We start from the raw sequence: 16177 nt of genomic DNA, 5'->3' as shown, positions 1-16177 counted from the left end.
TGAATGTCTCACCTTCATTAATAGAAAACGAGTAGGCCACATTGAAGACAGATTTGAAATGTTTGCGTGATCATACGTCTTTCTAGTTTTTTCTCCTAACTCCCTGGTTACTTGTCCTCATATTCTTTCATAGTATATCATTTCCTGCTTCACTGTTATATGTCCATTTCCCCCATTATGCAATATAATGTCTGATATTCACATTTGATACACACATCTCTCCTTTAGTCATCTCTTTCCAATGGATAATGTTATTTACAGCATCATTACAACCAAATCTGTCTCGAGACCCATTCTTCCTTCTGAACACCAGGCCTACATATCCCAAACTCTGAGCATCTCCTCTAGAATATCACACTCTATAGGAGTTCACCAACTTACTGGCTCTCACTCATGCCAAAAAATACATCTCTTTCTATAAAGAAGCATCACCAGACACATAACAAGCAAAGCTAAAAGCATGAAAGTCATACTAGAATCTTTCTCTCTTTGATTACTCCCTGCATCCATCATACCCTGCAACGTGCTTCCTTGGTATCTCTCAGATCTGCCCTCTGTTCTGTTCCCATTGCCAATGCTGCAACTAAAATCCATTTTACTCCTTTTCTAGATTATTTTATTCACCTCCCATCTGATCGTCCTGTTTCTGCTATGACATGCAGCCCCTAAGCTATGCTTCAGAGCGTCACTGCTCAGACTCAGTTTATGTCCGGTCCTTCACCCGTGACGTGAAGGACATTATTTTGTGCTCCCATTGCACCCTGAGGATGTCTCCCTAGCACACTGTGTGCACATCCTACTGCTACCTATGTTTCCATTGTTGACGCTGTGATACTAGCTTTCAGCAACATGTTTGGGGGATGAGTGTAAGAAGGTGCTGGTCATTCATTTATTCAGTCAGTCAACAGATTCCTACTGGTCTTACCCCCTTAGAAAGAGAAGCAAGTGACAGACAGACCAAGGCTTCTCAAAGGTGAATGTATGTGCGAATTACATGGGAATCTTATTATAAAGTGGAATCTGATTCAGGCTTGGGGTGGGACTCAGTTCAGTTCAGTTCAGTCGCTCAGTCGTGTCTGACTCTTTGCGACCCCATGAATCGCAGCACGCCAGGCCTCCCTGTCCATCACCAACTCCCGGAGTTTACTCAGACTCATGTCCATCGAGTCGGTGATGCCATCCAGCCATCTCATCCTCTGTCGTCCCCTTCTCCTCCTGCCCCCAATCCCTCCCAGCATCAGGGTCTTTTCTAACAAGTCAACTCTTCGCATGAGGTGGCCAAAGTATTGGAGTTTCAGCTTTAGCATCAGTCTGTCCAGTGAACACCCAGGACTGATCTCCTTTAGGATGGACTGGTCGGATCTCCTTGCAGTCCAAGGGACTCTCAAGAGTCTTCTCCAACACCACAGTTCAAAAGCATCAATTTTTCGGCACTCAGCTTTCTTCACAGTCCAACTCTCACATCCATACATGACCACTGGAAAAACCATAGCCTTGACCAGACGGACCTCTGTTGGCAAAGTAATGTCTCTGCTTTTTCATATGCTATCTAGGTTGGTCATAACTTTCCTTCCAAGGAGTAAGAGTCTTTTAATTTCATGGCTGCAGTCACCATCCGCAGTGATTTTGGAGCCCCCAAAAATAAAGTCTGACACTGTTTCCACTGTCTCCCCATCTATTTGCCATGAAGTGATGGGACTAGATGCCGTGATCTTAGTTTTCTGAATGTTGAGCTTCAAGCCAACTTTTTTACTCTCCTCTTTCACTTTCATCAAGAGGCTTTTTAATTCCTCTTCACTCTCTGGCATAAGGGTGGTGTCATCTGCATATCTGAGGTTATTGATATTTCTCCTGGCAATCTTGATTCAGCTTGTGCTTCTTCCAGCCCAGCGTTTCTCATGATGTACTCTGCATAGAAGTTAAATAAGCAGGGTGACAATATACAGCCTTCACGTACTCCTTTTCCTATTTGGAACCAGTCTGTTGGTCCATGTCCAGTTCTAACTGTTGCTTCCTGACCCACATACAGGTTTCTCAAGAAGCAGGCAGGTGGTCTGGTATTTCCATCTCTTTCAGAATTTTCCACAGTTAATTGTGATCCACACAGTCGAAGGCTTTGGCGTAGTCAATAAAGCAGAAATAGATGTTTTTCTGGAACTTTCTTGCTTTTTTGATGATCCAGCAGATGTTGGCAATTTTATCTCTGGTTCCTCTGCCTTTTCTAAAACCAGCTTGAACATCTGGAAGCTCACGGTTCATGTATTGCTGAAGCCTGGCTTCGAGAATTTTGAGCATTACTTTACTAGCGTGTGAGATGAGTGCAATTGTGCGGTAGTTTGAGCATTCTTTGGGATTGCCTTTCTTAGGGATTGGAATGAAAACTGACCTTTTCCAGTCCTGTGGCCACTGCTGAGTTTTCCAAATTTGCTGACATATGGAGTGCAGCACTTTCACAGCATCATCTTTCAGGATGTGAAATAGCTCAACTAGAATTCCATCACCTCTACTAGCTTTGTTCATAGTGATGCTTTCTAAGGACTGCATTTCTCATGATGCTGTCAGTATTCCTGGTTTGTGGACCACATTTGGAGAACCAAAACACTAGAGAGAAAACAGTTTCTTGCCGAAGGATTTTTATTGTTAAACACATGTACCAAAATTATATGTATGCATTGAAAAGAACAAAATGTATGGAATTTCAAGAAAAATTACTAGCTTCTGTCCCATCATTTGGGTCACCAAATCCATTCTTTGATTCTTTGACTGTCTCTTCTGATTTTTATTGAATGTCAGTAAACAATCTGAGGCTTCCCCAGTGGCTCCGACAGTAAATCTGCCTACAGTTCAGGAGACCAGGGTTCGATCCCTGTGTCGGGAAGATGCCCTAGAGAAGGGCATGGCAACCCACTCCAGGATTCTTGCCTGGAAAATTAAATGAACAGAGGAGCCTGGCAGGCTGGGGTAACAAAGAGTTAGACACGACTGAGTGATTAACACTTTTTTCACTCAAACAATCTGCTTTGCTATAGTTTTGCGACGGGGGCGGGGGGGGGGTTGTTTGTTTACTTAATAGTTTTAGGTATAGTCTACTTATTTTATGCTTTGCAAAAGTGCTTTGTAACATTACTCCATTTAAATCTTACTAATAGTTAATATCTGCTGGGTGATTTTTATGTGCCAGGTAACATTCTAAGCATTTTGCATGCATTGATTCATTTAGTCCTTACAAGCAACCAGTGAAATAGGCACTGTCTTAAAGTCTCTATGGTATAGATAAGGAAAACAAATTAGTCATTTGCCCAGAGTCTCCAGATAGGAAGTGGGGATCCTGTCAGTCTGATTTTTTAACCAGTATTCTATTCTGCTTCTGAAAAAAGAATATTTAAATCCATGTAAAACGTAGAATGATTGAGATTATGAAAATGTCATCAGCTATAGAACCAAGCACTGACACACAATTACATTTCCTTTCCTACAGAGCTTTTATCATCTCTGTTCCTTTCTTTGTAAAGCCATCATTATAATAATTCTCATTTCTTAAACACTGTGCCATATCAATTAATCGATTATCCCCACTCCCTTCCTTATATGGCAGAAGCCCTTCCCTGCAGGTTTCTTCCTGGGTTTCTTGCAGATCAGGGTCTCAGTTGGATCCTCTTTTTGTTGCCATTGTTGTTTTTAATAAACTTGTATTTTAGAGCACTTTGAGGTTCACAGTAAAACTAAGGGGAAGCTACCTAGATTTCCTATATAGCTCTCACCCCACATACACACATGGCCTCCACCGACAGAATTAGCCCCACAAATGGTGCTTTTGATAGAGTCGGTAAACCTCCATAGACACGTTGTGTTCACTCAGAGTCCGTAGTTTGTGCTGGGTCCACTCGATGCTGTTCACTCCATGGGCTTGGGCAAGTGTATAAGGTCTTTATAATAATAATATACCTCTTATTATAACATCATAAAGAATGTCACTGTCATGAAAATTCTCTGTGCTTCATTTATTCATCCCTCTCTCCCATAACCCCTGGCCCACTGATCTTTTCACTGTCTCCATAGTTTTGCCTTCTCCAGAGTGTCATATAATTTTACTGGATATAGCCTTCTCAGATTGATTTCATCCACTTAATAATGTGCATTTAAGTTTCCTCCATGTGCATTCATGGCTAGATAGCTCATTGCTTTTTAGCACTGAATAATATTCCTTTGGGCTTCCCAGGTGGTGCTAGTGATAAAGAACCTGCCTGCCAGTGCTGGAGTCGTAAGAGACATGGATTCGATCCCTGGGTCATGAAAATCCGCTGGAGGAGGGCATGACAACCCACTCCAGTATTCTTGCCTGGAGAATCCCATGGACAGAGGACCCCGGTGGGCTACAGTTCATAGGGTCGCACAAAGTCGAACACAACTGAAGCAGCTTAGCACGCACACACACAGTGTTCCTTTGTCTTGATTGATGTACCACAATTTATTTATCCATTCACCTACTGCAGGAACTCTTGGTTGTTTCCAAGTTTTGGCAATTATAAAAAAAGCTGTTGTAAACATTTGTGTACAGGTTTTTATGTAGATGTAAGTTTCCAACTTTTTTGTATAAATTCCATGAGTGCAAACACTGGATCATATGATGAGTATATTTAGTTTTATAAGAAACCTCCTAACTATCTTCCAAAGTACCATTTTGCCCTCCCAGCACCTATGTATGGGAGTTCTTGTTGCTCCACACCCTCACCAATGCTTGGTGTTGTCCATTTGAGCCTCTGTTTTTTTAATCTCTTTCTTAGCTCATACATCTGTTTCACTGGAGAACACCCTCAAATATGTTTTAAAAGGCATATAAAGGGCAAGCTCTCTAGATCTTTCTATGATTGAAAGTACATTCATTGTACCCTTGCATTTAATTGATACATCAACCACATAGAGAAATCTAAGATAGAATTAACTTTTCCTCTGATGTTTGAAGGTGTTCCTCTGTTTTCTTCTACCATTAATGTTTTTGAGAAGCCTGATGCCATGCTGATTTTCATGTTTCTGTAAGTGACCCGTTTTTCCTCTCAGAGGGCATTTGTTGTTGTTCGGTCGCTAAGTCATGTCGGACTCTTTGCGACCCCATGGACTGCAGCATGTCAGGCTTCCCTCTCCTTCACTATCTCCCAGAGTTTGCTCAGACTCATGTCCATTGAGTTGGTGATGCTATCCAACCATCTCATCCTCTATCACCCTCTTCTCCTTCTGCCTTCAATCGTTCCTAGCATCAGAGTCTTTTCCAATGAAGCAGCCCTTCACATCAAGTGGCCACAGTATTGGAGCTTCAGCTTCAGAGGGCATTTAGAATCTTCTTTATGTCATTGTGCTGTGAAATTTCAAAATAATGTGTGATTTGAGCTGGGCCGGACAGGGATCAAAGTTACTGGAAGATTCTCAAGAGCACTGCTTGGCACAGAGATACAGAAGTGGGGATCAACAAGGAGTGCTGGGAAGATTCGAGAATCCGCTTTCAAACCCAGCCCTTGCATTGGCCGAGTTGAGTGGGGCATTTCAGGTTATGGAACCTAAGCTTTTGTCCTGTAATATAAAACAAGGATGTTGACTCCTACCTCCTTAGGGCTGTTGGGAGGGTATATTTAGATAATATATAAGTAAAGTTATGAAAAAAATATTCTTTTGGTATTAGGCATGAGAATTCCTTGAAGATAGAATAGATCCCTCCTCATTCTACTCTTATTAGGATGCTTTGATAAGCACTTGGTGTGGTGGATGGGGCATACAGAGACTGGTGTTAAGCACGGTGTTCCTGTAACCTGAGAAAGAAAAATAATACTCTTCACAAATGCTGAAAAACAAGGAGCTAGGAAAGAAAATACCCATGAGCTGGGCCAAATAATGCCTGGAGGATGAATCCAGGAAGACTTTCCTCTCTTTCTCAGTTTTAGTTGAACTAACGTCAGCTAAATTTGGGAAACTCAGCAGTGGCCACAGGACTGGAAGAGGTCAGTTTTCATTCCAATCCCAAAGAAGGGAAATGCCAAAGAATGTTCAAACTGCCACACAATGGCACTCATTTCACATGCTCAATTTCACATTTCATGTGATAATGCTCAAAATCCTTCAAGCTAGACTTCAGCAGTATGTGAACTGAGAAATTTCAGATATACAAGCTGGATTTAGAAAAGGCAAAGGAACCAGAGATCGAATTGCCAACATCCATTCAATCATGGAAAAAGCAAGGGAATTCCAGAAACATATCTACTTCTGCTTCATTGAATACACTAAAGCCTTTGACTGTGTGGACCACAACAAACTGTTGTAATTTCTTGAAGGGAAGGGAATACCAGACTACCTTACCTGCCTCCTGAGAAATCTGTATGCAGGTCAAGAAGCAACCATGGAACAATGGACTGGTTCCAAATTGGGAAAGGAGTAGTCAAAGCTGTATATTGTCACCCTGCTTATTTAACTTCCATGCAGAAGTTGTGTGAAATGCTGGGCTGTATGAAGCATAAGCTAGTATCAGGGTGGCCAGGAGAAATATCATTAACCTCAGATATGCAGATAACACCAGCCTAACGGCATAAAGTGAAGAGGAACTAAAGAGCCTCTTGATGAAGATGAAAGAGGAGAGTGAAAATGCTGGCTTAAAACTCAGCATTCAAAAAACGAAGATCATGGCATCCACTCCCATCACATCATGGCAAACAGATGGGGAAACAATGGAAATAGTGACAGACTTTATATTCTTGGTCTCCAACATCACTGCAGATGGTGACTGCAACCATGAAATTAAAAGACACTAGCTCCTTGGAAGAAACTCTATGACTACCATAGACAGGGTATTAAAAAGTCTAGACATCACATTGCTGACAAAGGTCTGTATAGTCAAAGCTATGGTTTTCCCAGTGGTCATGTGTGGATGTGAGAGTTGAACCAAAAAGAAGGCCGAGCACTGAAAAATGGATGCTTTTGAACTGTGGTGTTGGAGAAGACTCTTGAGAATCCCTTGGACAGCAAAAAGATCAAACCAGTCAGTCCTAAAGGAAATCAACCCTGAATATTCATTGGAAAGACAGATGTGGAAGCTGAAGCTCCAGGAATTTGGTCACCTGATGGGAAGAGCCAACTCATTGGAAAAGACCCTGATGTTGGGAAAGATTGAGGGCAGAAGGAGAAGGGGGCAACAGAGGATGAGATGGTTGGATGGCATCACTGACTCAATGGACATGGAAGATAGTGAACTATAGGGATGTGTGCTACAATCCAAGGGGTCGCAAAGAGTCAGACATGACTAAGCAAATGAACAGCAACAAAACAATGTCTTTGGAGAGAACACAAATAGCTAGTGAACTAGACACTGTTCACCATGTACTGTAAGCTATAAACCTCTCCTCTGTCCCTTTTAGGACATAGGTTTTCAATTCTATGTACTTGATAATAATACTTTTATGATAGTAGACTTTTGTAAAGAGCAACTCAAAGAGAAGGATGAGACAGGTAGCATCTGAATATCATGAGTAAAGCACTTAGCGTAATAGTTTGCACACACTAAGAGTCAAATCTTGTCATTATTATTGTTAATATTACAGTTATAAGGTGGGGTCACCTATCATCCTATATAACCCTGACAGTTCTATACAGACAAGAAAACCATGCCTTGTAATCCTTCATCTGATTTCTATATGTGCATTTTTATTTCATATTGAATACTTATAAAACTGAAACCAGCTATTTTCATGTTTCTATTTTTAGAGGTGCTCAGTCTTAATTTGACATAGGAAGATGGAAGTAGAAAGAGTCATGAGATTTTCGTGCTGTTGCTTCCTAAAGGGATAGCTAAGTAGAAATGAAGAAATTATACAAAACATCATTCTAATTCTGACAATACTTATGTTAGCAATTCTCTTCTACCTTCACCTAGAGAAGGAAATGGATACCCACTCTAGTATTCTTGCCTAGAGAACTCCATGGACAGAAACACCTGGTAGGCTACAGTCCATGGGGTCACAAATAGACATGACTGAGCGACTAACATTTCACACTTCTACCTTTATACAGCCTGTCCAGCTCCTAGGAGCCCCATCACCATTGCTTAGGATTGCCTACAGTTCTCTCTCAGTTATAAGCTCAGATTCCCTCCAAACAAAACAGTCAAGTTGCAGACTTCCCTTGTCCATAGTTGGTGCTCAATAAATATTAATGTATTCAGAAACAACTAAGAAGTAACTACCCAACTCTTAAAAAAACGGAAGCACTCAAAGAGATCCTAACGTTTGGTTTATGTTTTCAGACTGTGGAGATTTAATCTATTCTAATGTCTTTGAGGGATATGTTCCTCCTTTCTCAGTATTGTTTTCCTCATGGATAACAGGTTCTAAAAAATAGTAATAAAAGTATACGGGTGTGGAGTTGGAACAGGTATCTGAGTCCTTATTGCATGCCTATTGAGACACCCTTAACCGGGGCCCCCAACACGAACCACCTGAACATAAGTAGCATTAGCACTTTAGTCCTGACAGCTTTCTGAAGCCTACACCTGGGCTTTCCATGACTACAAAACCAGCAGGTCACCTGGTACTGGACTGGTATTATTCTCATCCTCAATGGAGTAGAGTTTGCTTCTGCTCAGATACTCAAAGATCTATGATTATTTGATGAGGCAATGTATGCAAAGAGCCTGGATACATAATAGACATCTCATGAGTGCAACTTTCTTCCATGGTATCTCCCTGAGAGGAAAACAGCCATTGTTTCTCATTTTTATAAAGAATGGACAAAAAGACATAGATTTCAGTTTTTACAGAAATAATGGGAAAGAGTTGTGTGTGACCACAGAAGTGCTTAAACAACTAAGAGAACAGAGGATAGATGATTTTAAAAGCCCAGGCGGGATGCATGAGACAAGTGCTCCGGCCTGGTGCACTGGGAAGACCCAGAGGAATCGGGTGGAGAGGGAGGTGGGAGGTAGGATCGGGATGGGGAATACATGTAAATCCATGGCTGATTCATGTCAGTGTATGACAGAAACCACTACAATATTGTAAGGTAATTAGCCTCCAACTAATAAAAATAAATGAAAAAAATAAAAAAATGAAACTGGCCACTATCCAGCTTAGAAACTAGAACTAGAACTTCAAAGTAGTCAGTAGCATGGATTAAGGGTCCTACTGCGTCAAGAGCACTTAGTGAGATATTGTGCTGTTTTTCAAAGGAATAGTAACATGTGATTTCTTATAAGAGATTGTTAATAGAAAGATAACCATGATGAAACAAAATCTAAATAACCTAAAAATATTAATACAGAAGGTAAACAAAATCTCATACATAATAAGTTGTGATATTTTGGTTCTACTTTGTCATAAATTGATGCTAATCTTTTTTAAGTGACTAGCATGATATACTTCTTTTCCTACAACAACAGTAGTTTGGTAATAATGATATTGTTTTCCAAAAGACTCTAATAGTAGTGTACCCTCTAAAGGATTTAGTCCAATAACCGTGAATCAGAAATCTTTACTTTCTTACCATGGCTTCTTATATTCTGTTTGAATCTAAGATCATTATATAAGTAGCATGTGTTAACTGCATCCTCACATACTCATTTTTAAAGGACATTTTGTATGAAAAGATTCATTTTTATATTCAGCATTAAAAAATAGTACCTTTCTGCTTAGCCTCATACTTCAGCATCTATAACACTATTGAACATACTTCTTAAATTTCTGTTTCTTACTTGACTAGAATTTATTGGGGTAGAGATTGTGCTTTGTCTATTTGTTAAAGGCTCCTGGTACAGTGTCTGAAACATAGTAGGAGCTCAATACCTTTTATGAAATGAATGAATGATGGTATATTAGATACTCTAGAGGAGTATGGAAATCAATGGCAAGAGGTACAGTGTAATCTAAATGTGAATTATTAGGAGAGAAAGTCTGGCTGAGATCTTTTTCAGTCTACATAGATAGGTGCATTCTGACATCTTAGGTATCTGGCTATTGATTCCTCAGTTAATAAGATAACAAAAGTAAAATCAAATGAAATCAGATATCCAGAGAGTTTGAGGCTGGTTTAGCCTGGTGGCCTTTTACAGGTGCAATTTATTTTTACAGTACAAAGAACACTGAATCTTCCCAGAATAACCTGATTCCAACAGAGTTAAATAAAGTTGCTCATTTATCCTGATTTTTGACATACTTCTGTCTTTCTAGACTGTCTAGAAAGTTCTCTATTTCCCAAAAGCCTCAGTGTCAATTTTAATGATCCAGTCCACGTGACACCCCTTTTTTTTTTTTTTTTTGTTTCATTGCTATTAGTGAATGACAAGTGAAGGATATTCATTTTAACTTGAAAATGTCAGCTATGCACTTTAAGAGATATATTTTTGCAGCTTGTAATGAGGTGGTGTTTCTTTTTGAAAGAAATACTCATCTCTGATGCGAGTGCTGTGCAGGTGACAACTGATATTTAATAAGGGATGGTTCTTATATTAGTCGCAGTTCTCTAAAGAAAATGTCTCAGATTGCTTTTGAAAAACTCTTAGCGTCACTAGCCCAAAGGCATGATGTGACCTTTTTATTACATAATGAGAATCATTTATTATCTTACAATGTATCTTAAAGTCACAGACAAAATGCCACTTTGATAATTGCTTTCAATTAGCTTTGAGCATAGCATATATTCATAAAATGTCTTCTCTAATTTAGACTTGAATTAGAGAAAATTACAGACATAATCTACTTTAAGGTTGTCTCATTTAAGGTGATTCGTAGTTTTATTTCAAAGAAATCAAAAAGAAGAGCTTTAGAACAGTCTCTCAGAATGTTTTAAGCAGGCTTTTCAATATTTGATTCTATTCTATTACCAATTAATTAACAAATTAGAAAGCTAGTTCATCATTTCTGACCTTTTGTGCACGTTAGCTTTTGACTTTCATTCTTAATGATTGTTTTGAAATTAAGGCTTGCAGTTCGTGTTGAAAGAGAGAAACAATCTGATTAACAGGGTAAATAAGGCTTGCCTTGGTAGCAAGTACTTCTTGATGTGGGGCTATAATTGAGATTCTGAGTACTATAATGGTGCATCCTTTCCTGTCTTAAATAAATAATACATAACTAGTGGTCAGTAAATTATACTAGATAATCATGTGGCATGAATGAGGAATTTGGGGGTTTAATACAAGCAAGGTTAGAAGTAGTATGATACTTAAAATGTAATTTCAATTAAGTTTGGTTTCTTGTTAGCACCCTGAGCACTGGTATATAGTTTAAATGCATACCTTATCTTCCTTAAAAATATTTTGCAATAATAGAAACTCTGAAACTACATTTTACGCTTGTGCTGTTTCAGTAACATAGGCACTGTGATTAACCTTAACAGAGATTCTCAGAAATTCGTATTGTACCCAGGGATTACTCCCTCCTCTTTCTCTCTTTTTTTCCCTAGATAAAAATTATACACAAGAACCAAGCCCCAATGCTGATGGGCCCTCCTCCCAAAACCGGGTTGTTCTGCTCCCTCGTCAAAAGAACCAGAAACCGAAGCAAGGAATAATCCTGTATCATTCCATTGTTGGCACTGTAATGAGCATGATTGGACCATGGAACACTTATGCTGGAAATCTTTGAACAACTTCAAGTCTCCTGCTCATGTAAAATCATGGAATTGGTTTGACAGTTTTTGTGACTGAGTTAATGTAAAATTCAGCTAATAGGAAATTTATTGTCTCAGTTTTTATAGGCATCTTTGCATGAAGAAATCAGAAGTTTACATGAAGTGATACTGCATATTTTTGTTGCATGCATTCCCATAGATTTTTATGTCTCCTATCCATTCCTTCACAAATTTCCATGTACTAACCTATAAGAAAAATCTGTACAATAACAACAAAAATGGAATATCACAGAAAATGTGATTCCAGTTATTAATAAGCACTGCTTAATAATGCTTCAGTGATCATAATTGCAGATTGCTATACTTTTCCCTTTTAGACTGTAACAGCATATCAATGATCTTTGACCTATGATTTGAGGAGCAACTTTTAATTGAAAGGTTTTATTAAATAGCTGTCTATTTGCTGTATCTAAATAGTTTTTCTTTGACTTCTTGATGCTTCTGAGTGGAATTTATTAATAAAATATCAGGTGTAAAGTTTTCTTGTGCTGAGAAGTAGGAAGTGGTTTTATTTTGTTTAGTTTTGTTTTTAACTCTACACATCAGTGAAATCATGTTACTTGGCAGTAAAGTGTGTTAATATGGCAAGCCTTATCCCCTTCTGCATGTGAATCTAGAAGAAAATTCTTAATCACAACAGTAACCAAATAGATGTGTGAAACTCTGTGCCTAACTGTATTTCCCACCAAAGATTCAGAAAAAGATGCTTGAGAGAAATGGGGTATGCATAATTAATTAAGCATCATGAAGAAAATTTATGGTTCTAATGATTAATTTTGTGATGGCTAAAACTCTGGAAGAGAGGGAATTACCCATTAATTATAATTAAAAATCTCCTTTCACAGACAATAAGCCATGCAACAGAATCAAAGCTCAATAGCTGATTTCTTGCTTTTTTGGTCATTTGTGAGTATAGGTGTCTATAATTTTGAATGAGTCAGCTAAGTACACTTGAGAAAGTAAATGATTGTATCATTTCCTTTCAAGTATAAATTGATCCCTGTAATAATATTGAGCTCTTTGAAGTCAATCATGCATGCAGTTAGCACCCTCCCTTTCAACTACTGCACTCCCATCTCCATGACTTTTCAAATATTTATTTGGAAATAATGCCCTAGATTGTTATTAAAGTTTTTCATGGCATGGCTGAATTCTCTGATTGTTTGAAGAAATTATGGAATAGTATTTTTAAGTGTTTCATTTAAACCTATGATATAAAATTAAATGCTTGTTCTGAGCAGTTTTGGTATTGTTCATTCATATTGAGCTGCATCTCCTCATTGCATGTTTTATATTTTTAAACATGCCATAAGGAAAACAAGTGCTTGAAATGCATGATTTATTAGTTTCTCTCTCCATTCTGCATTAAAGTACTAATGATTTTCAGTTCTGTTTTTCTATTGATTCATTCATCTCTGAATTACAGATAGCATTTAGTGATTCTTGAACATAATCCTGTACATGGACTTATGGATTTCAAGTTAAATTGCTATAATTTTTGTTCTTTGATTGGAAGACTCAACTGAATGTTGTTATATCAAATAACTACTCTCAAGCAATGTGCTATCCTGGAAGATTATGTCTAAAGCGTTTTCTTTTAGTGTTTCAGGAACATGGGATGGTAAATATAAATCAACAAAAGTTTAATTGCTTTAAAAATAAAAGCTTTTGAATAAATTAAGACATTATTTAGCATTCTCAGGAAAATTATCGTTATAGTTGCAAATGTAGTGCAGCAATCACTTGCCCTAGTATAATAAAAGTTATTTGGCAGAACTGTCATCTAGACCAAAAGAAATCTCAAAGCAGTAACAAATGCATTACTGACGTAATGTTACATAACACACACATTGATTTTTGTGTATCTATGGTTACAGGTAATAAATATTTTCACACAGACTGACAAAATTTTCTGTAATGGGCCAGCAGGTTTTGTGTCAGAAACATACTCTGAAGGCACAAATTATTTTGTGTTCAGGACAGCATACAATTATTTCCTGGCTACCTTTCATAGTTTGAAGGCAGCAACAGTTTGTGAATCCGTTTTAACAATCTGTGCGCTGAAGAGCTGTTGAGTAGACAGTGAGATGAGAGAAATCAAGCAAACTGCCTAAGACCTCAATAGTTGAAATAATGGGATGTAGCTTTCCTTCAGTGTAGCTATGTAATTATAATTAGTAATAACTGTAGTTACCTCTTCAGTCAGTGGGATTCATTGGTACCAATAATAAACGTTCAAACAGGAATCAAACTTTCCTCTCCCCAACTCACTTTCTAAAGACTCTGATGAGCATGCCCTTCAAGAACACTACTCAAGGGGTTTGAAAAGTGATTTTTAAAAACTAGTGTGATAGTTTTGAAATCAGAGAAGATAATCTCACCATTTTCTGACAGCTTCAAGTGAAGAATATGTATTTTAAGAAACATTCCAAACTGAAAGCTCTATGGTATATAGAAATAGTAAATGCAGTTAGCTTTGTAAGGTGGAAACTTTTCTTATATGTGTGTGGATGTAGTTGTATAAAGTTTTAAGTGGATGAAGCTCTTGAGTAAATATTATACTGGGATTTCTGGGTTCAGAGGAAAATGGGAAAAGAGATATGTACTTTGCTGAGTATTGCCATACACTGAGTAGATAAATAGAAATTCCAGAATAAAGCTGGATATCTATGCTGCTAACAGGAAAGGAGGTGTGTGTGTAGAATGGAGAATTTTAAAGGACATAAATATATTCCTCTACTTACGCGTGTATACCATGTATATCTGATGCTGTTAAGTTTATTGTGGAAGGAAAATGTATCTTGTAGGAAGTAAAGAAAATAGAATTTTAAAAGAGTTTTTATTTTTAAACAGTTTATATGCTTATAGCCAGAATAAAGCAAAAGACTCAGATATTTAGTGTATTCTACTGCAGGGGGAAATTTAACTCCAGTGAGAATTATTGAATGACATATATATGTTTTTTTTTCACATTTTGTTCTTTTTTCCTTATTTAGGAGGATGGGAAACAGTTGTGCTTTTCAAGGAAGAATCTGTTTTGAATCTCAGACTGTATTCTACTTGAATAAGACAAAACTTTCAAACAGCCCCCTTCCTTTTTGTGTCAGAAGTTTGTTTCTCATTGGTTAGAAAAAGGAAAATGTTCCTCTCTTGGGCACATATTAGCCCAAAGAGTTATCCAAATATAGTACATGTATTCTAAATGAAAATAGTAAGCCCTTGTAATATATGTTGAGGATGTAAAATTTAAATAAATAAATAAGCAAGCAAAAATTTGCAAAGGAGCTTTTATTTGGGGAAATGCAGAAATTACCCCTTAAGTCTCTCAATGAAAGTGCATTCTATTTAAATAAAGTTTGAATAAACTCACATTTAAAGGATTGTCTATATCCTTATTGTGTTTAAAAACATGGAATTCATTTCATGATACTATCTTATTTTCTCAGAAAGTGTTATTATATATAGTATCCTGCTTTTTGAAATAAAAATGTTAACACTGAGTTGTGTCATTCTTTGCCACCATTTTGCCCAACTTATGTCCATAAATTAGTTCTTCAAGCAGCTGACAATCTACCCCAGTGGATATCCACTGGGGGTACCAGGCAGGCCACCTGTCTTTTGTCAGAGAAAGAGTCTGAGTATTGGGGGACTGAACATGGTGTCATTAAGAACTGAACCGTTTCTGCTTTGCTTGGACCCAGGATTCTGCTAAGAACAATGTTCCATCAATTTTAGAAATTCCAGGAAGGCCAGCTAACCCACTGATAGACTCAAGGGAACTGAAAGACTAAACCGGGGGTTCTGTGAGGGCTTACATTGAATTTTCTGGATGAAACTGATTTCTGATTTTATTTTGGGTAACAGACTTCACCAGATATCTCATGGGCACTGAGTAGGTACACAGTATTTTACAAAGGAGCTGCAGAAATTAAAGAATTTTTTAGTCATGTAAATCTCTAAGCGCCTTTCCATCTATTGGAAGAGTTCATTATTGACTAAGGTAAGGACCAAGTTGGGCTTCCCTGGTGGCTCAGTGGTAAAGAATCCCCTGCATTGCAGGAGACAGCAGGAGACACAGGTTCAGTCCCTGGGTCAGGAAGATCCCCTGGCGGAAGGCATGGCAACCCGTTCCAGTATTCTTTCCTGGAGAATCCCATGGACAGAGGAGCCTGGTGGGCCATGGTTCATGGGGTCACAAAGAGTCAGACATGAAGTCTGACATGACTGAAGCAAATGAGGACACATGCATGAAAGGACCAAGTTAAAGCAAAGTGTGATACATATTCAAATGAGAAAAGAGTACTTGGTTGAAGGAATTCAAAAAATCCTCTAGAGAAAATAAATCTGCAAATGGCTTTTCAGGCTAACTTGTCTTTCACATGAAGAGACAATGAGAAAGAAGGAGCCCTTGAGTCAGAGAAGATGAGTGAGGACATGGGGGTAGAAACCAGGGCCTGGGGCTTCATTGCCTCAATTCATCAAAAGCTTAGGGAGTTCATAAATTAGACATTTGAAT

At 38.2% G+C, this 16177-nt stretch overlaps 1 protein-coding gene across 4 annotated transcripts in view; it reads left to right on the top strand.

Annotated features, from left to right (window-relative positions):
• Window positions 1-15161, top strand: part of DGKB (diacylglycerol kinase beta) — an 808737-nt gene extending 793576 nt beyond the window's left edge. For all 4 annotated transcript variants that reach the window (XM_043462754.1, XM_043462753.1, XM_043462752.1 and 1 more), the window contains one exon: window positions 11434-15161. In XM_043462754.1, coding sequence (XP_043318689.1) covers window positions 11434-11541 — 108 coding nt within the window. In that variant the 3' untranslated portion in view covers window positions 11542-15161. The remainder of the gene's footprint in view (window positions 1-11433) is intronic.
• The last annotated feature ends 1016 nt before the right edge of the window (window positions 15162-16177 follow it).

This window comes from Cervus canadensis, chromosome 3 (assembly GCF_019320065.1).
Source record: "Cervus canadensis isolate Bull #8, Minnesota chromosome 3, ASM1932006v1, whole genome shotgun sequence".
In the NCBI taxonomy this organism is placed as follows: Eukaryota; Metazoa; Chordata; class Mammalia; order Artiodactyla; family Cervidae; genus Cervus; species Cervus canadensis.
Note: the sequence above shows the minus strand (reverse complement) of the source record. Positions and strands in the feature narration are given on the sequence as shown.